Source organism: Budorcas taxicolor, chromosome 13 (assembly GCF_023091745.1).
Source record: "Budorcas taxicolor isolate Tak-1 chromosome 13, Takin1.1, whole genome shotgun sequence".
Lineage (NCBI taxonomy): Eukaryota > Metazoa > Chordata > Mammalia > Artiodactyla > Bovidae > Budorcas > Budorcas taxicolor.
The window spans coordinates 75,731,057-75,752,702 of record NC_068922.1 but is presented as its reverse complement, the minus strand read 5'-3'; the positions used below and the strand labels follow the sequence as shown (position 1 = coordinate 75,752,702).

Here is a 21,646-nt window from a genome sequence, read left to right as displayed (position 1 = left end):
CATTTTGAATTACAGAGAATGTTCTCTGAGGGGGTCGCTGAATCATCAGAATCTCTTTTTCATTCAGCTTCATCTTCTGTGGGGCATAGGGATGAAAGTGCTCGGACACCCGGGTGGGAGTCTTCGCTTCTGGACTTGTGGGGTCAGATGAGTCTTTTAAGCTTTGTTTTCTCATCTGTCCACTAGGACTAGTGATGTCTGCCCTGCGTGCCTCTCTGGGGGATAGTGAGGACAGAATGGAGATGGTGTGTGTGACAGTGTGCTGAAAAGCGTGAACGTAGAGAGAATAGCATAACGATGCTATATTATCTGCTGGAAACCAAGTAGAACGCGCTCTTTAAACGAACTGAAACAGGACTCACAAATTACACAACTGCCCTTATTAGTCTTTGCTCTTTTCTTAGTAGAAATGAGTTGGGAGGCTTAGAAGGATTGATTCATGAAGATCTGCTAAGCAGGCATCTCTGAAACTCTTTATCAAGGAAGGTGGAAGTACCAGGCATTTGGGAGACATTAAAACCTCATAGTAAAAACCAGGAGCAAGATGGATGCCTGCAATTGTGGTCACTCGCTCCCATTATCCTGGGGGTCCTAGCTGGTAAAATAAGGAGAAAACTAAAATGATACACGAATATTAGACATGGTCAGACAAAACTAATGTTACTTAGAGATGATAAAAGTTTTTAACCACTAAACTATTAGAACTGTGTATATATATATATAAGTAGTATTAAAAATCTAATAGCGCTTCCATGTACCAACAATAACTATTTAGAAACTGTAATGGGAAAATGACCCATTCACAGCAGCAACAAAAATTATGCAGTCCCTAACCAATATATGAGGTCTTCATGGAAAAAACTGTACAGTTTTACTGAAGGACAGGGAAAGGAAGTTTTTTTAGAGGTAGGCACTGTGGTTGTGGCTGCCCTCTTGTCCACGGAATCAAGGCTAAAGTGGGTTGAGTAGCTTTCCCAAGGTCACATGGGAAGTTACCAGGTCTTTTTGAACACTTAACCCCTAGACTTTCTCATACTTCCTAAACAAGATTTCTTACTGGTCTCAAATATGCATTTTCTGAATGAGTTTCTCTGAGGGATTGTTTTCAGAGAGTAGCTTTGCTGGATTTTGTAATGTATCATTTAGTTCAGTCGCTCAGTTGTGACTGACTCTTTTTGACCCCATGGACTGCAGCATGCTAGGCTTCCCTGTCCATCACCAACTCCCAGAGCTTGCTCAGACTCATGTCCATTGAGTTGGTGATGCTAGCCAACCATCTCGTCCTCTGTCATCCCCTTCTCCTCCTGCCCTCGATCTCTCCCAGCATCAGGGTTCTTTTCCAATGCATCGTTAGGGAAGCCTTTCTCTTGCTATTTTGGCGTAGGGAGGGGTCTAGCTCTCATGAATTGGCACTTCCCACTCTTATCTTTCTGCCCTTGTTTGTCTTCAGTAAGAAATGTGGCTTCTCTGCAAATACCAAGGCCTCCTGTGTTTGAGAAGCATGGTTTTATGAAAGCCTCTTGTTGGCTATAATTCTTTGTGCATTGGGGGTAGCCTTCAAAAAAATGAATTGTCATTTTTGGTGACTCATTTCCAAACGGATCCATTCTCCTCTGGCCCATTGTTGAAAGACTCCCAGGGCAAATTGCCATGCTTGCTTGGCTTTCTACGTTTAGACTTCCATATGTTGGACTTCTAAGTGTACTAGCAGTATTTGTCATGGTGGCGCTGTGTTAATTGCATACGTTGTATGATTCCTTTTAATTCCAACCACAATCCCATGGAATTAGATGTTATCAACCCCATTTTACAGATGAGAAAATTGAAGCTGGGGGTGGTTAAGAGACTTGCCCTGGTCCTGTAGCTGGTTGAGCTACTAAATTTGAACCCAGGCATGCCTTGGTTTTAGCCGTTGTGCTCTCCTGCTAGGCTGCCTGTTAACTCTCAGACACCAGCTTTTCAAGTCATGGCCTCTTCAAATACATGATTGAAAAAGTAAATCTTAATACCTAATGACTTGCAAATTTTATATTAATATAAAATAGAATAACCCCAGATAGCTTTTTAATGAATGTGTGTAATGCTGATTTTCTTTTGTTGTTATTGTTGTGTTTGTTCAAATTCCTTTTGAGAATGCACATTTGTTTTGAAACCAAACCTGTCTTTCTTGCCTACATTTCAGTCAGAACTAAGACATGGTCCGTTTTACTATATGAAGCAGCCACTCACCACAGACCCTGTTGATGTTGTACCGCAGGACGGACGAAATGATTTCTACTGCTGGGTTTGTCACCGGGAAGGCCAAGTCCTTTGCTGTGAGCTCTGTCCCCGGGTTTATCACGCTAAGTGTCTGAGACTGACATCGGAACCAGAGGGGGACTGGTTTTGTCCTGAATGTGAGGTTAGTTCCTGATGAATGAATGCATTGTCTGCCTCGTTTACTCTCCTTTCTGTTTCTTCCTTTGATATCGAATTTTTCAAATAATCCAAACACGAGGAGAAGAGAAGCTTTTTGTCTTCCCTCTGCTCGGTCCTGATCATCCCCCTTTCTGGGGACCGACACTGGCAGTGGTCTTAGCACTCCAGCTCTTGGAAAGACAATCACACTGAATATTGATTTTGAGTCTTCGTGGGTTTCTGGATCGCTCTGAGATCTTCAGCCTTCTTTGATTCTTCTGGAATGAGCATTCCGGAAGTTACAAACTTCTACCAAGCTCTTTTCTTCCTTCTTGGATGTTGTTTTCTGCTGCGTCACTGAATCCTCGGCAGTAGCCAAGCTGGAAGACCAGTGTTGTTTGTATGTTCCACATGGTGGCCGTCTGATGCTCTTTTTCATACCTCTTAAATGAAGAGGTCCAGGAAGTCCTCTTATGATTTGAGAAAGACTTAAAGAAGGGAAGGAGCCATGGAGCCATGGGAAAAGGCAGTGGGGACGGAACCGGGTCTGAAGCACGCTGGCACAATGAAGGGAACGTGTATATTTCATTTGTAGCAAAGCCTGAACACTCTTCATGAAAACAATTAAGATTTCCAGTCTTCTGAAGTGTCGTCTAGTCTTGGGAACATCCATCTAAGATGCTTTTTCCAAATGCTGAAAATAAGAATTTTATCTAGAAAACAAAAATGAAGTGAAACAACAGCAGCAGCAAGCAAAAAGAATGTCATCTACAAAGTTATTTAATATGGAATGTCACCTGAATTCAAAGGTACATTGGTATTAGATCTCAGATGAGGATGCTTTCTATGCAGGAAATGGAAAGTTCTCAGATGTTGATCATGGGGGAAGAAAGGCAAGCTTTAGGATGGTGTCTGTCATACTGCTTTTGTGTACAGTAAAGGGAAAATCTATGGGAAGAACTTAGGTGTCAGATTAATATGATGATGACATTTTAATGGTGTTATGCCCCTAGAGTTGCAAAAGATGATCGCTGATTCTGTCTGGGTTACTTTAGACAGAGACATTGTTCAGCAGTGGCCTCCTGTTCAGAGTCCAATCTCATTCTCTGCGTTTAATTGTGGAAACTGGAGCCTTCGTCTGTTTCCTTTGTCTTGACCATTCCTTCCCAATTGTTTAATAATTTCTCAGCGAAGATAGTGGTTCAGACAGGATACTTTTGCCGTAGAGAATAGAGCTTAATGAAAGGCAGCTGAAACCATAGGGATTTATTATCATGTGTAGAAATAAGCCAGAGGCAGGACCAGGACAGAGTTCGTTCAGAGCCAGAATCTTCACATTTTGTTGTTGAGGTGACGTGTCCCTGGCCGTAAGATGATGGCTGGAGGTTTTATCACGTGTGGCTAGACAGTAGTCCTCCTGGGAGAAGTGTGTCTCCTCACATCCCTTTTTATCAAGCAAAAGACACGCCCTTGGGCTTCTTGGTCAGGATTGGCTCATCAGTCCCCAGGCAGGAAAGGCTTGCAAACTCTGGCCCCTTTTCATTCTGCATTGTAGGACCCGGGCGTTGCCAGCCAGGAGGACTGGGCTGGGCTGGGAGAGAAGAGGTCCACAGTTGAGTGAGCAACTCAAGTGTTCACCATGGAGAGTTACCTGGAGACGAACTGGCGTTCAGACAGATGTGTGATCTGTGTCTAAGACTTTGAGTCCTGGATTTCTTCCAGGAGTGAATGGGCGAGGCGGTCAACTGGGAAGACTAGCTGTTTCTAGTTCTGGTAGCTGAACAGTTAGATCCATGCATCATTTCCTCTTCCGAGCACCTCTTGTGTTGCCCTTTTTTCTCAACAACCAGCCATGAAAGTTCCTTTTGGAGGATCCGGAGATCTGAAGAATGGAAACAAAATCCAGATTAGTTGGAGAAACCTTGCTTTGCTCTCCCTACACAGGTGAATCAAGAGTGACATCACCCGAGTTGGCTATTTTTGTTCTTGCTGCTACCTAAGGATTCCACAGCTCTGAGATCTGGTACCAGTTTATATAGCAGAATCTGGTTTCAGACATGTCTTTGATAGGAATTTCTCTTTTCTCACCCATGGAGGTAGACATGTAAGATTGCTCCTTGGATAGTTTGCTGGAGTGTCCTGAGTGGGTTCACGTCAGTGGTGATGGAGAATGAAATCATACTTATTAGTTCACTTCCATGCATTAGACTTTTTCTATAGGGAAGACTGTCCTGCCCCATCCATGATGTCATTGCATTAATGCCTTGTCAGTTTCCTGAAAGATAGCCCAGAACCTTTAGAGGCTCAAGGAAAGTGGTTCATTCATTGTGTGAGGAGAGTGCTCTGAAACCACCAGTGGCCTTTCGTGTCCTATTTTTGAAACTCAAGGTTATAAGAATGACGATTTTTCGGGTCCTTGCCCACCCCCCCTCTTTTCAGATTATATTGCCTCCATGAGCTAACAACACTTCTTAATCAGGTCATCAGTGGATTGGTAGGCTGCTTCATTTTTATCCACAGATCAGCCCCCAGGTCAAGTAGACTGGAGTCCTCGTCAAGAGAAACAACTGGTCTCATTTAGATGGGGGTCATTTTTTGTGTTTGAAGTTACTGGAAAATTAGGAAAGGGAAATGAATACATGGCATCCTAATATTCTTTCCTAACCGGGTATTTGTGTGATTTTGACTTGCAGAAGATCACAGTAGCAGAATGCATCGAGACTCAGAGTAAAGCCATGACGATGCTCACCATCGAACAGTTATCATACCTGCTCAAGTTCGCCATTCAGAAAATGAAACAGCCAGGGGTAAGAAGACACTTCCCCTTGTTACACGTGTTAATGAGATGGTGATTTTTGTTCTGTTAACAGTTTTGTTCCTTGTAGTTACCTCGGCTTTTCAGACACGTGTGCTTCTTATTCTTTGGGTCTTGTGTGCCCAGATGCAAATCCCTGTAAATTTAATGGGATAGAGGCATTGAGTGAATTCTCAAAAGTGAACACTTTGTGTCCCCTAGGAGTTTAGTCGGGAAATGATATGTATTAGGAAGCTGGTGGGGATGTAAAATTCTTAGTGGTTGCAAAGTGAAACCTCAGACCACGCTAGATAAGGGGGAGTTGTAAAAATTCCATTTCAGTGAGAGAGCTGAGTGCAGCCCAGGGTATTTGTAATCAGGGTCTAATGAGGGAGCCTTCGAGATTCCTGTAAAGGGCGAGGATTCGCTTGGTTTCTTTAAGTTTGAATTGGGATTTGATGCGCAGCCTTTGCCTTTAGGAAAATCGATGTGAGAGCAGGCCTGCCATGTTCAGCTGGCAAGCTGTGTACTTTAAAGTGGTTTTTCTCAAACAGTCCCAGTTACCATAGCTGTCATTTTGTAGTTTTTTGCAACAGTTGTCAGAAAGATGGCAATAACATACCTTGTTTTTAAAAATAATACTTTATGACAAGATTATCAATGTTAGGACATTTTTCCTACAGAAAATTGGGTTCTTTTGTAGAGTTCTTTGGTAGATTTACACAAAGGCACCAGATGGGCTAGTGGTGACCCTTTATGAAACTCTTCAGACTTTGCTTTCTAAGTCAAAGGAATATATGGAAATACAGAATCTGAATGCTTTTAGTAGCCATTGTGGTTTAATTTCTTTAAAAATGTAGAAACTTTAGTTTTGAGATTATATTCTGAAATTTGATACCATGATGGAAAAACTTCAGAGCATGCCCATTGGGTGTTGCTAAATTGGGAACCCCTTTCACAAAAACTCCATCAACGGAAGCAGAAGTATATAGCCTCATTAAAAATAAAACACCAAACTTTGACAAGAAGAATTGATTTATTTAGATTTGTCAACACTGTAGAATTATAAACCAAAAAGAATAAGAAGGTGTTAATTTCTTACCTAAATTGTTTGTTACAAAAGCAGGGCAGAAAGTTGCTGATTTTATGGAAGCATCTTTTAAACTGACAAAGCCAAACTTATTCTGGATGAGAAAGAGCTTGGATAACTGCAGATGGTAACCCATTCACATGCCTTGCTTGAGCACAATTTGGTCGTTAATTAAATCTTATCTATAAGTGTGTGTGTGTCTATATGAATTGTATATGTGTGTTCCTGGTCATAGTTCCTTGACAAGGGATCAAACCTGGGCTCCTGGTGTTGACAGCACTGAGTCTTAACCACTGGGAATTCCCTATATATTTTTTTATTAATAAATAAATAGTGTCCATTGACAAACCAGGCCTCACATTTTGAACTGATTCAAATAGGGCTTAAAAAAGTGGACTAAGATACAAAACCTTTATTCTAGCCCCAGCCTCCAGGCCACGGACTGGTATGCCTGTCAGATCAGCAGTGGCATTAGATTGGACTAATCTAAAGTGCACAATAATTGTAATATGCTTGAATCATTCCCAAACCATTACCTCACCCCCATCCATGGAGAAATGGTCTTCTACAAAACCTGTCCCTGGTGCTTAAAAGGTTGGAGACCACTGCTTTACGTAGTCCCTGTGTTGAAAGTAATTTGGCTCCTAAGAGGAGGAGCAAAATCTCACTAAGATTTCCACCCATGTGTAAAATACCTGTTGGCAATTAAGGGAACTTTTTGGCATGTCATCTCTGCTACTGCTGCTAAGTCACTTCAGTCATGTCTGACTCTGTGCAACTCCATAGAAGGCAGCCCACCAGGCTCCCCCATCCCTGGGATTCTCCAGGCAAGAACCCTGGAGTGGGTTGCCATTTCCTTCTCCAATACATGAAAGTGAAAAGTGAAAGTGAAGTTGCTCAGTCATGTCCGACCCTCAGCGACCCCATGGACTGCAGCCTTCCAGGCTCCTCCATCCGTGGGATTTTCCAGGCAAGAGTACTGGAGTGGGGTGCCATTGCCTTCTCCAATGTCATCCCTAGGTGTAGCCGAATTTCACCCCCAGTCAGTTTTAATTGTGGGCATTTGCAGTGTACTACAGATGAGCCTCCTTCAGAGTTGAGGTCTAAAATAACTGATAGCCCGTTGTTCTTGTCGATCTTGATTGAAGAGGCCTGGACCTGTTATTTGAGTATACACTGAAAACAGAGCAGATGACAAAACTGGAACACAGCTGGGCCATGATTATTGACAACCAGGCAGAATTAGAAGGTGAACCACTTTGGAGCTTTTCAAGGGCCTGTTTTGTAGAAAGTTTTAGAACTGTGTTTTCTGGAAAGATGTCTCCATTGTGGAAGTACTTTGTAGGCGTTAATGCTTGCGGTCTTCCATAGCAGTGACGGGTTTGTGTTTGTGTGTATGCGTCCTTTCTTTTACAGACAGATGCATTTCAGAAGCCTGTCCCGTTGGAGCAACATCCTGACTATGCAGAATACATCTTCCACCCCATGGACCTTTGTACATTGGAAAAGGTGGGCTTCCATCAAAGAGCCCACAGCTGTCGAGATGACTCAAGATTTGCCCTTACTTCCCAGCCCTGTCTCAAGTTAGATGGCCCTTCTATGTCTCCCCTGCGCCACTTCTATTTGGATGGAAGAACGCTCATTCCCCTAACTTCTTTGTAATATTTTCCCAAGGATTGCATTGGGCGTTGAAACCCACTGCTTAGCGCCAAATAGTATTTCTGCTGGTGATTCTAGCCTTTTATCTGAGAAAGTTATAGCTTCTAAGCAATAGTGATTTGATTGATTTGGGGTTTACCCTTCTCTTTCTTTTGGAGGTGTTAATGAGAGCAGCAGGAAGGAAGCAGAGAAAATCAAGTATCTGGAAAACCTTCATGTTAGCAATAAACATGTGGCTTCTTAGATCTTGACTTATTTCACGGAGAAGGGTATTTCTGTAGTGCCTAGCCCTGGTTTTCAAAGGTTCAAACTGAAATTCCGTGCTGAAAATTACACTGGTAGCATTTTAGACTGTGTCTGTCATCTTGGTGCTGATTTTCAAATTTTTGGCACCAAAATATTCTTAAAAAAAGACATGAATGAGGAGAAAACATTATTTTATATTGTGTGTATTGATGGACCCACTCCCCCAACCTCCAAACAGTAAATTCAGCCTGCTTTGGAAAATTGCTCACACCCTTATGGTGTTAAAAAAAAAAAAAAGACATTCCAAAAAGATGAGGTTAGAATCCTAATTTCACAAATTAATAGCTTTGGAACTTTGGATTAGTTCTTTAACATTACTTATATCTCAGTTTCCCTGTCTGTAAAATGGGGATAAGAATGGCTTCATTGAGTTTTTAATTATGAGGCTTTTGGGAGACTGTACAATTAATAATAAATGTGTAAATATATAAAATACCCTGGTTCATTGGAGGAAGCTGCTTGATAAATGACAGTGCTATAAGATGAGAAGATTCAGGTTAGTGTGATGAATTCAGTGAATGCATTTTTATAGAGTTATAGATCTCAACTGTAATAGCATCTTGGGAAATGAGTAAAAGCATTAATTAATTTGGCAAATGACTGCTAAGAAAATTATGTGGGGACGCAGGTGTTACAGGCTGTGGCTTACAGAGACTCACTGGTGATTATTTTCTGTGGCTTTTCTCCCCAGAATGCTAAAAAGAAAATGTATGGCTGCACAGAAGCCTTCCTGGCTGATGCAAAGTGGATTTTGCACAACTGTATCATTTACAATGGGGGTGAGTGGCTTAGATGACTCTTAGAAAAGAGCGTACGCTGTGTGCGTTGCCTGTTCTCCTGCCTTTCATAAAAAAAAAAATCAGAATCTTTTCTCATGTGTCAGAACTCAGAGCTGAAAAAACTTACGTGTAGATTGTTCATATGTGTGAATAGGGGGCGGTGACTACATGCACTTTAGGGTATGAGCTGATGTCCACTGTTGCTTGTGACTATGTGATACTTTTACCTGTCCTCTTAATTTTTAAAACATATTTATTTATCTTTGGTGGCACTGGGTCTTTGCTGCTGCGTGTGGGCTTTCTCTAGTTGCGGCGAGTGGGGGCTGCTCTTCGTTGCCGTGCATGGGGTTCCCGTCTCGGTGGCTTCTCTTGTTGCAGAGAACAGGCTCTAAGTGCTCAGGCTTCAGTCATGGGGCATGGGCTTAGGTGGCCCACGGCATGTGGAGTCTGGGATTGAACCCGTGTGCCCTGCAGGGGCACGCAGATTCTTAACCATTTTATCATCAGGGAAGGCCTCCCTGCCCTTCTTAATGGAGGAATAATTATATAAAATAGAAAGCACAGGTTTCACAGGTACATTCCATGAATCTGACAAATGTGTTCCACCTCTGTAACTCCAACCACAAAGACGACCCTGAAACATTTCTATCACCCTGTTATATCCCAGTTGCCTCTCTCCCCTAAATCCACACTCCTCAAAAGGAATTACTGTTCTGTTTTCTATAACTGAGAATTAATTCTCCATATTCTAGAATTTCATATCAGTGGAGTCTTAACTGTGTTGACAGAGTGTAATATTTGGGGATTCACTTCTGTTGTATGTATTATTGCTTTGTTCCTTCTTACTGAGGGGTGGTATCTGCATTGTGTCGATATACAATTTATCCATTCCCTTTGTTGATGTTGATGGATATTTGTATTGTTTTCAGTTTTTGGCTATTATGAATAAAGCCCCCCGCCCCCCGCCTCCCCGCCCTGCCCCGTGAACATTGTTACAGAAGTCTTTGTGTGGACGCTCTCATTTCTCTTGGATAAATACCCAAGAGTGGTATTGCTAGATCATTGAGTAGGTTTGTATTTAAATTATAAGAAATTTTACCAAACTATTTCGTCAGGTAGTTGTAAAATACACTTCTTCTAGCAGTGTACGTGAGAGTTTTTGTTGCGCCATATCATTGCCAACATTTGATGCTGTGTAGCCGTCCTTGAAGGCATGCAGTGTTATGCAATGGCCGTTTTATTTGTCTCTAATGACTTGGTATTGAGTACCTTCTGTGTTCATTAGTCATTTATGCATCTTTTGTTGGTAAAACGTCTATTCAGATCTTTTGTTCATTTCAAAAATTGAATTTTTTTTTTATTATTGAGTTCTAGGACTTTTCTTTGATTCTGTATAAAGTTTTGTTACGTTTTTGTGGATTAAGCTTTCTGGACAGATTAGAGGAGACTTTCCATTAAAATCTCTTCCATGGGCACCTTTCCCATTGCCCTATCTTCTGCCATAATCCTCTCTCTCTGCCTTCTTGCCAGGTAGATCTTTAAGCGTGTCCTGCCCCATCCTGCTCCTCTAGTCCCCTGCTGAAACCCTCCTCTCTCTTTGCCTTGATGATTTTTCCTTGTCCTTTAGTCTCAGCCTTTCAGTCCTGAGTAGTTTTCCTTTGTGACCCAAACCATATTACATACTTTTGTTAAGGGCTCTCAGTACCTGTCCTTCTGCATGACAGTATTTATCACACTTTCTTGATGGTGCTTTTTAAATTTTGAGTTGCTCACCAGGGCGTAAGGTCTTTAAGGGCCTATCTTGTTTCCTGTACACGCTTGGGCCTAGCATAGACTGTTGTTCGCTGATGTTTGAAGAAGGAAATATGAGTGGATGGCTATCTGCTTACAGTATATATTTTGCATTACTAATGTGTTTGCAGGGCTGGGGATGCAGGGATGAGAGAAAGATATGCATCTAGGCATTGGGAATTTGTGTAAAGGTTATAAACTCGAATACAGAGAAAGGCCAATACAATCATATAAACAAGTGAATGAAGTCAGGTAGCAGAAAAACAGTAGAATAAGCCAGGATGACCAGTGCGGGAAGCTGGAGACTGCAGACAGCAGGAAACTCCTACCCACTCTGGAGAGGTCGCCATTGGAGACTCCAGTGGTTTATTGGGTACAGAGTTTTCTGATGTGAGTTTTCAAACATGTCAGAAATCTAGGTATTTGTGTGTATGAAATCTTTTGCCACCAAATCTACAATTTCTGAAAACATACTGTTCAATACAACATGGCTTTTTGACCTTCTTGTTCTCTGGTTTAGTGCAAAGGTGAGGGATTAAGAGTTAGACCTGGAGCCATAACCTCAATTCATTAGCTCAGTGATCTCATATATGTGATGACTGCTGAACCTTGGTTTACTCAGGTGAAATGAGACCATTCATGCTTGCTTCCTAATAAAGCTTTTTTAAGGAGTTAAGTTCATTGCACCAGGCACACTGGAGTTAGTCAATTAAATGTTTTCTTTTCCCTGGACTCTTCTTCTTAGTATTCCCTGGTGGCTCAGAGGGTAAAGCATCTGCCTGCAATGCAGGAGACCTGGGTTCGATCCCTGGGTCAGGAAGATCCCCTGGAGAAAGAAATGGCAACCCACTCCAGTACTCTTGCCTGGAAAATCCCATGGACAGAGAAGCCTGGTAGACTACAGTCCATGGGATCGCAAAGAGTCGGACATGAATGAGCGACTTCACTTTCACTTCCCCTTCTTGGGTTAGGGTCTGGGACAAGGGGCAGAAGAAGGCTCCTTTATTTATATATTTATTTATTTACAGCTGTGCTGAGTCCTTGTTGCTGCAGGCTTTTCTCTGCTTGCAGAGAGCAGGGGCTGCTCTCTAGGTGAGACGCGTGGGCTTCTCGTGGCGACTTCTCTTGTTGCAGAGCATGGGCTCCAAGGTGCTTGGGCTCAGTTACTTGTGTAATTTTTCTGGAAAAGGGATCAAACCTGCGTCCCCTTGCATTGTCATGAGGACTCTTTATCACTAGACTACTGGGGAAGTCCAGAAGGCTCTTTTCCACTAATTTGGGCCTTGAAACTATAAAAGCATCTTTCAAATATTAACTTGTGAACTATTGGGAAACCACCACAAATTGTCATCTTTCAGGGAGTATCTCAGCACCAAAGGTTGGTTTCTGGGAAAAGTCAACTACACTGATATTAGAAGCCAGACATATCTTGTTTTTAACCTTTAAAGAGTTACTCCCAAGGGAAAGCAAGTGAAAAGGTTGCTAATAGAGGTATAAATCCTAAGGTGTTTCTGTGTTTCCATTTGAATTAATCCTATTGTCTTATTCCCTTAGGAAATCACAAATTGACACAAATTGCAAAAGTAGTCATCAAAATCTGTGAGCATGAGGTATGTGTTTCCCACTGTCCCCTTTTAAGTGTACCTGGAATGGTGGGTTGGGTGCTTGATGTTCTCATTGGTGGAATTGTCTGAGGGTAGTTGTGGAGATTGGAGAATTTGTTGATGCACAGACAGCATCTTTTGTCTTCAAGGAAAGTAAAAGCAACAGAGGGGGGCCCTAGTATGTGATGAAATAACACCCTTACCTTATCTGTGATCAAGGGGATTTTTTCAGCCGTGACTGGTGGTCAAGCCCTGCATGTAGCTTGGAGTTTATAATTTCTTTGCCCCGCAGTCTGTGGCATTTCCCTGGGTCCTTTTTAAGTCTTCTTTTTTTTTTCTGTTATAGCACAATTTATATATTTCAAATGGACAAAAAAATTAGTATCATTTACAGTATCTGAAGATAAACTGCCTTTGAATGGGAGCTTTCTTTCCAGTACTTTGAGGTCTACAAGACGTATCTAGAAAATTTATTACTGTGGAAAATGAAGACTGCTTAAATTGAATGGGGGACAGGGGAAGGCCTGTGGTTTTCTTTTTGACTGGTTGATGTAACGCTGTCCTTCAGGCGGCTGAGGGAGTTTCATATTTTCTCTAGACATCGTTAGGCGCCGAAGCTCTTGCAGGACAACTTTGATGCTATAAGAATTCTGCCATTTTGCTAGCACTGATAACGGCTCTTGGGTCCACGGCTCCATTAGAACTATTAGCTCCATTCATATTAATTTTTGTTACAAATCTTACAAAGGGGGGCGCTTCTGGGTATTTAGGCCCACATTCTATTTTAAGGCTGTATGTTCGGTTTTCACAAATTGTCTGAGCCTGTGGTGGCTGCCATCTTGTGTCGCTGTTGCTCAGAGGCCGACCCTGTCTTCCCTTTCAGTCTTCTTGTGGCAGGTGTTTGCATTTGTTGTTATTTGCAGGCAATGTCCTGAATTTCTCCAAGAATGGCCCAGGTGTCCAGGAAAAATGCCCCCTAGTTTTGATGGTGTGGATGAAATGAACCTCCTGGGCTGGGCTTGGGCTGTTCCATGTGTGTGGGGAATGGACCAGGTTAGGATGCTGGGAGGTGAGGTTCAGAAAGAGATGATGATGGCTTGGGCTAGGTGACTGCATCAAGGTTGGTGAGAAATAGTCCAGTTAATGTTCAGGGTGTTCCCCACTGTGGCACTTAGTTTAGCTAACCTTACCTGCCAGTATCGTCATATATTTCTTGAGGACTTGCAGATATTAGGTCCCTGGGAGTGACACATTCTAACACCTTTTTGCTTTACAGATGAATGAAATTGAAGTTTGTCCAGAGTGTTATCTAGCTGCCTGCCAAAAACGAGATAACTGGTTTTGTGAGCCTTGTGTAAGTTGGGTTTCCTTTTCTATCTTTGTTTTCTGAACTCTCTGTCTTGGATGACCCAGGACAGCTTTCTCCAGGTGGCTTACTGGATGGAACTTTGGATGATGTTTTTAGATAATTTTCTTGCTGATACAGTTATAGTCAGAAAGGAAGTAATCCAGGTGGGATAAACCTCTTTGGCTAAAAGTTCAAAGCATCATCATTGACGGGGTCTGTTAGCCCTTGAAAACAGCAGGATGCAGAGTAAAAGAAAAACTCATCAGAGGAAAGACACACCAGTGTCATGCAGATAGTGAACCAGTAGTGGAAAATGAGTATGTTTCTTACAAGTCACCTGGGTCTATTTTAAGAGGTTTGGAAATCCCTTCTAGGATTAACTCCATGATCTCGCCAAACCATGGTTCTTTTTTTTTTTTTCCCCTTTCTTTAAGATTTGATCAATGATTTAATCAACACTGACATAGTCAGAGCTCAGGAAAGAGCAGGAAAATATAGGGTTGTCTGGATTTCCCCTTTTTTTAAAAAAAAAAAATCTATTTTTAATCGGAAGATAATTGCTTTACATTGTGTTGATTTCCACCATACACCAACATGAGTCAGTCATAGGCGTACATATGACTCCTCGCTCTTGAACCTCCCTCCCACCTCACACCCCATCCCACCCCTCTAGGTTGTCACAGAACACCAGGTTAAGCTCCCCTGTGTTACATGGCACCTTCCCACTAGCTGTCTATTTTACATATGAGACCATGGTTCTTGAGGATGGGATGGGGGTAGGTCAGGCACCCTCGTTGCCCCCCAGGGATCTACATTTTCCAAACTGGTGCTTTGCAGAGAGAGGCGTGTTTTGGGGTGGGCTGGGAGTATGGAGGTGGGGGTAGAGGGAATTGGGCGGCAAGACTTGTCATTAGAGTTGAGAGTCAAAGCATAGCTGATAGCTTTTCCTGCCTTTGGAGATGAATATCTGAGTAGTTCAGGCTTTGAGGAGCACTTGATGAAGAATAAAGATATGTAGTGCTGCCTGTTATTCTGTGCTGGGTGTCATGTGCATTTAACCCTCCAACTTAACGGAGAGTGTAGGTATCACTGTCCCTGTGTTGCCCAGAAAGGGTCAGTGTCCTGCGCACTGCCATCCAGGTGGTAGTGGCACAGCCAGGATTCAAGCCTGGGTTTGTCAGCGCTTACCTTCTCGGTTTCCCCATTTAACTGCCAGCCTTGCCCAGGCTTACTGGCCACGCATCTGGGGAGACAGACCCTGCTTGAAACGATCCTCTTTCACTTTGTGGCCTGTCTCACCGCTCCCTTGCCTGAACCTCACCTACTGAGCTTTATATATGGGTCTTGCTTTCGAATACGTACAAACTCGGGATTTTGTTTTTCTCTTCCTAGAGCAATCCACATCCTTTGGTTTGGGCAAAACTGAAGGGGTTTCCATTCTGGCCTGCGAAAGCTCTGAGGGATAAAGATGGGCAGGTGGATGCCCGTTTCTTTGGACAACACGACAGGTGGGAGTTAAACACGGGCTTCAAATGCGTAGCTCCAAGTGAGCCTTTGATCCTGCCAATGAATGCGAGAAGGGGCGGGGGGCACGGCTATTATTTGATTGTCATGATACCCACTGATGATCTTGTAGTTTAAAAATACTGGCCTGGGCTGTGTTAAGCCTGATTGTGCACCGGCTTCCGTTTTTTCAGGTAGGTTGGAAAGGATCTTGCTTTCGTGATTTTGTGGATGCAGCCAGCATGGGCATAGGTTCCACGGCTATTTTAAGCTCTGCTGTTCTTTTGTTGTTGTTTTTCTTTCCCCCCTCTGCAGTAAATTAAATCACCGCACAAATTGCTTTTCAAAATAATGCTTTCAGGGATCAGAAACATTTCCCCAGATTGCTGGTAAATGAATCTCCCATCGTCGTGTGGGGTAGTCCCCTCCTGTTCCTTTTTCTGTGGAGCTAAAATGGGAAATTAGAAGGGGTTGCTGTTTTGATAGGTAGGAGCCCTCCCTCCTAGCCTTCCTGCCCTCCCCCTCCTAGCGAATCGAATTATTCTAGCTAGATGTGAATTACTCTAGCTAATAGCGGCTCTCTGCAGAGCGCAGCCCCCCCACCTGCTTCAGAACAACAGGTAGACAGAGATGAGCAGCAGTTAATATCTCCGGCTCTCAGCAAGTTATGTTGTGATTAAATGAGGCAACCCCCCCAACTCCCCCCAGAGCCCTAGCAGGCAGGCTGGAAAGTGTTTGTGTGTGTGTATATTTAAAAGACATATTTTGAAAATTATACCCACCCACAGAACATACAGAAAATACAGTTTATCATTTGAAACAACAGCAGAATCTGAAATAATTGCTCCTTGTAAAATTTTGCTTGTCATCTTCGGGGGAAAAAAAAACCAAACGAATTTCAAAGTAATCTGCAAAGTCACTTACCAGGAATCCAAGCAGTGCATTGATAGGAAACAAGATGGAAATTAGCAGAGATGGTTCTGGGATTGATGGCAAGTATTATATTTTGATCTTGACCATTTTTTGTTGGGAAACTTTCTGAAATTCCCTTATTCATTGATTCATTCAAAGAAACATATTTTCAGTGTGTGCTGTGTGCCAGGCCGAGTGCATGCTACTGTGGCAGCTGACATTGTTTTAAGTGCCTTTTTTAATAGAAGCTGCTTTTATCCCCATTTCCTTGATAGGAAAACCAAGGCCCAGAACTAGAAAGTAGCTCAGCTGTGTGACTGTGTTGCCTCTCAAGACACAGCCTCCTAGCGGCTTCCTGTCACTAAGTAAATAGGATATCCCTTTCAGTATTTTCTGGGTCTTCTTTAAGAAAAAGAAACCCTTTTCTGAAATCACTTGTAAAATAACTTCATGGAACTTAGGGCACCAATGCCAGACAAAAATGGGAGAGGGTACAACCCCAGTGACTGTGGTTGGTCAGCTCCTGGGGGTGCAGGGTACCGGTCAGATGCGTCTCCCCAGTATCCCTCCAGGTAGGGGCTCATCTTCTACCTCACCAACAGAGTGGAGGCTGGCCCAGTGAAGGGGCATCAGCTGTCGGGGCCGCCTGGAGCTCCCCGCTGCTCCTCAGAGCCCCATTTTGGTCCCAACTCCTGCCCACTCGGCTGAAAGCTCTGGAGGCCTGGCAGACGCTGGTCCTGGGGGCATCTGGCTCCTGCCCAGCCCTCGTTCTGCCTGGCTGCCCCTTTGGCTCCTCGGTCCTCTGCAGAATGACAGCAGTGAGTGGGAGCGGATGAGAAGCAGGTAGTTTCCAGCACTCTGAGGGTGCGGGTGGGTATTTTGAGGGGTTCCGTGTTCATATGCATCGTGACCTAGCATCACCAAGAGCTGTGAGCTGTGGGTAGCCAGCCTGTACCCTGGACTCTGCCCCATGGCCAGGCTTTGTTTCTCCCTGGTGGTTTCCTCTTAAAAAATAGGAAGGAGATGCTCTTAACATTTGGGGAAAAGAGAAGATAGAAAGTTTATATTTTCTACTTTAAAATTTTGGAAGACTTGGTGTTGGGTCCACATTCCCAAGGCACTCTGATAGCACCTGAGTAGGGGGTCCTTGCATTAGACCGGGTGTGAGTTTCCCACCCACTGTCCCCACTAAGTGTTGCTCCCCATGGCTTTGTACCTGACTTGAGTTTATGGTCTGTGAGATCCCTGAGGTCTCCTTGGAAACGCTTATTCCTACCAGATTCCCATCTACACGCTGGGTTGAGGCCAGGGGCATGAGGTATCGCAAAGGCACACCCCAAATGCTCTTATATCTACTCTTGCCTTCCCCAGAGCATGGTGTTTTGTTTCCATCTCCTGCCTGCCTTCACTTGGGTGGCTGATTCCAGAAAAGCAGCTCACGTTCTAGTGGATTTCTGCAGAGCACACTAGGATGTGAGGGCTGATGGTAGGAAGACAGAACTAGCCTGAATCAAGAGTTGAAGAGCTCATACCTCAAAGCTAATAGGCTGTTTTCCCATTTTTATCCATGTGAATTATCTCACGTTCAGAACCCTTTTTGGGTTGTGGTTTTCTAACCTTTCCTTCTAGTCCCATGGAGAATCGCAGTTTTAAAAGAGAAAAGAAACCTCTTTATGTCTGAGTGCATGAGAGTGAGATTTGGGGAATAATTATCTTCTCGGAGGTGTGGTGTAGGATCCAGACTGTTTTCTTACTCTCTACCAACCCAGAGGCAGAGGGAATTTATTATTTTTTTAATGGATTAAACTGACTAAGCTATTGAGCCTTTTAATGTATCTGAGTGTCTCGTTCACATTCCGTCCTTGTGACAGAACATGCCTGTTAAGTGGATTGTTAATTAACCATTCAAACCAAGCCATTTAAAAAAAATGGAATATGTGTTTAAGAATCTTGGTAATTCCACCAGGATAATTTGGTTTGCGTTAAGGAAAAAAAGAAAAAACACCATTCTGGAAACAACCTAGGTGGCCATCGAGAGATGAATGGATGGAGTAAATGTGGTCTCTGCACACAGTGGATACTGTTCTGCCTTAAGAAAGATGAAGCATCGCGGCTGTACCAGAAGGACTTTGGGCAAAGTGGAATAAGCCCTTTCCACGAATACTGCATGATTCCAATTGTAGGAAGTATCTGAGATAGGTTCATAAAATCACCGAGTAGAGTGGTGGTTGCCAGCGGCTGGGGACTGGGGAAAAAGGGTGACTACTGATTAACAGATAGAAAGTTTCAGTTAAACAACCTGAATAAGCTTTAGAGAGCTGGCATATACCTACAGCTAGCTGTTGAAAAATGTTGCCTGCTCTATCAGTAGACAAAGGACGGTACTGCGATCAGGCCAGTACAGACACCCAGATGATGAACCCTGAGGGAGCTTAGGATGGAGACAAATGGGTACCCAGCTGCCAAGTGCTCAGCTGCTGCACCCACCCCCCAGCGGTGCACCCTGAGGGGACTCAGGCTGAGAAAGCCCCAGATAGCTAAGGTGCATGTCAGAGGAAAGATTTCAGTGAACCCAGACTGTTGCATCTCCCTAGACTGAGAAAAATGCTGAATTCCTTAACACAAGCTGTCTGGTTTCTCTTTAATAGGAATCTTTTGAAGTTCTGGCTACCTGGTCTTTGTTGCAAAAAAACTACTGTATATCCTGACTCCTCCCTTGCTTCTTTGGAGCAGTCTCTCAGCGTGATCTGAGAGGCTGCGTCCAAGGCTAAAGTCCTCAATTTTGTCTGCCAAATAAAACATAATTCTCAACTTTTAGGCTGTGCTGTTTTTCCGTTGACACAGCAGTAATGTATGATATACTTGTTAAGAGAGTACATTTGTTAAGAGGGCAGATCTCAACTTAAGTGTTCTTGCACAATCAAATTTGTTAAAAAAAAAAAAAAAAGACTTAAAAATCTTGGAAACGACCAAGGCTGATTTAAACTCCCTTTCTCTTTTGTGCTCCCAGGGCCTGGGTTCCAATAAATAATTGCTACCTCATGTCTAAAGAAATTCCTTTTTCTGTGAAAAAGACTAAAAGCATCTTCAACAGTGCAATGCAAGAGATGGAGGTTTACGTGGAGAACATCCGCCGGAAGTTCGGAGTTTTTAATTACTCTCCATTCAGGACACCCTACACGCCCAACAGCCAGTACCAAATGCTGCTCGACCCCTCCAACCCCGGTGCTGGTGCCGCCAAGATGGACAAGCAGGAGAAGGTCAAGCTCAGCTTTGACATGACGGCATCGCCCAAGATCCTGATGAGCAAGCCGATGCTGAGTGGGGGCGCAGGCCGCAGGATCTCCTTGTCCGACATGCCTCGCTCCCCCATGAGTACAAACTCCTCCGTGCACACAGGCTCCGACGTGGAGCAGGACGCTGAGAAGAAGGCCACGTCCAGCCACTTCAGTGCCAGTGAAGAGTCCATGGACTTCCTGGACAAGAGCACAGGTTAGCCCCGGGGAGAGAGGGTGCAGGGGGTCCCTGCAACACAGGGGTTCTCATCTGGGGGACAGCTGTCTGGCCGTTCCTACCTGGTGAGCATCACAGAGTCAGAGGGAGCTGGGTGGGAGGATCTCATCCCAGTGGAGCCGATTGTAAACTTAAAGTGCGTAAACCCATTGGGATTCTTGCTGCCGTCGTTCAGTCACTACGTCGTGTCTGCCTCTTTGCGACCCTGTGGACTGCAGCATGGCCCTCACAAATGAGAGAAGCGTTCCCCAAAGGCCAGCTGGAGGTCATTCCTAGAAGTGGGCAGAGGTGGCCAGAAATCCTTCAGAGTTCGGTTCAAATGCCTCGGAGATGAATCACAACTTCTTGCAATCGTTTTTTTTCTTTCTCAAGAATTTCCTTTGAATGGAAACAGTATTTTTCGATCAAAACCAGATACTCGCATTACTGAAGGCTCAAATATTAGAGAAACATGTAAGGGAAACAAGAATCTTCTCTCCCCAGAGAGAGCAGAGTGCTCCCACTTCTTGAATGGTCCCAGCCCACTCCTCCCCGCGCCCCGCTCAGTCTACCAGTCACATTGCATCTTGCAGCCTGGCTGCTGTAGCAGAGGTGAAGGAGGAGGGTGCTGGTCTCAGATCAGGTCCCATCTCTGTCATTTACTAGCTCTGTGGCTTTAGGCAAAGCGCCTGACCCTCCCATGGCTTGGTTTCCCCTCCTGTAACACAGCCATAATGATAGGCCCTGGCTCAGTGTTTCTTGTGAGGATTAATGAACCGATATACATAAGGGGTTTAGATAGTACCTAGGATAATAAGTGCTACAAAAATGTTGGCTGCTCTGTTATTTATCCTGATAGTCATTCATCCCATGCTGATACGGATCTGGAGAGGTGTTGCAAAGGAGGGGTGCTGGCTGAGTATAACAAAAGCAAGGATGACTTAAATTGAATTCTTTTCTATCCAGACATAATTCAGTTGCATGTTAAAAACCTATGAGGGGGCTTCCCAGGTGCTCCAGTGGCTGGGACTCTGAGCTCCCAATGCAGGGGACCCAGGTTTGATCCCTGGTCAGGGAACTAGATCCCAAATGCCGCAACTGAGACCTCGTGCAGCTAAATAAATAAATATTAAAAAAAACCCCAAACCTGTGAGAACTTTATGGTTTCCTCAAGGAAATGGGTTTACTGTCATTTTTCTTGAAACGTGGCCTTTACTGTATGCTCGCTTTTGTTCTTTGAGAGGCATAGGTTAAAAAAAGCTTTACATAAATGTGATGATGAATGCAGGCAGCCTGCAGGCTCTGGGCTGAGGAGACTGTCAGTGAACCTCAGGGCACATGCCCCATTCTCAAGGGTTTCAGCCCATGGTTGCTGCCCAGAAATGTGGACTTAGGGTTTCCACGTTTTAACATTCTTATAGAGAAATGTGGAATCTGCCTTTTTATGTAGACTCTCCAGTAATGAAAGTTCAGCTCAAACTGTCTTAAGATATTTGCCAGAAGGAATATAGCACATCCACAGGTTGGACCACCCGTATTTAGACTTCTGGCCAGAGCATTTATTACCCTTGGATAGCCTTTCCCTACCCCCTCTCCCTACCTCCCTCCTTTCCTCTTTCCCTTCTTTCCTTCACATAGAACTCTTTAGGGAGCAGGCATCGGGGATTTCCTGGTGGTCCAGGACCGCCAGGTCTCACTGCTGGGGCCTGGGTTCGATCCCTTGTTGGGGAACTAAGATTCCACAAGCTGCATGGCACCCCCCTCCCCCCTGCAAAAAAAAAAAAAAAAAGAGGAGCAGGCATCAGTTAAGAGAACATCAATATCCCCTGAAGATAAATGATGAAGCCTTAGTCAATGGTGAATTCAAAAGATTTCCACTCATTTTGGTTCACGCTGTGGCTTCTTTCTGGGTGGCTGCTCATTTTCAAGTACTGCTTGTAGCTGCTCTGTGAATGACTCTAGGTGGAGCAG

The 21,646-nt window shown here is 43.8% G+C and overlaps 1 protein-coding gene across 1 annotated transcript in view; it reads left to right on the top strand.

Annotated features, from left to right (window-relative positions):
• Positions 1–21,646, top strand: part of ZMYND8 (zinc finger MYND-type containing 8) — a 121,943-nt gene that overhangs the window by 45,140 nt on the left and 55,157 nt on the right. Inside the window, exons 4-11 of the mRNA XM_052650390.1 lie at positions 2,183–2,401; positions 5,091–5,204; positions 7,698–7,790; positions 8,938–9,025; positions 12,371–12,426; positions 13,697–13,774; positions 15,161–15,276; positions 19,194–19,675. Of these exons, the coding sequence (XP_052506350.1) occupies positions 2,183–2,401; positions 5,091–5,204; positions 7,698–7,790; positions 8,938–9,025; positions 12,371–12,426; positions 13,697–13,774; positions 15,161–15,276; positions 19,194–19,675 (1,246 nt within the window). The remainder of the gene's footprint in view (positions 1–2,182; positions 2,402–5,090; positions 5,205–7,697; positions 7,791–8,937; positions 9,026–12,370; positions 12,427–13,696; positions 13,775–15,160; positions 15,277–19,193; positions 19,676–21,646) is intronic.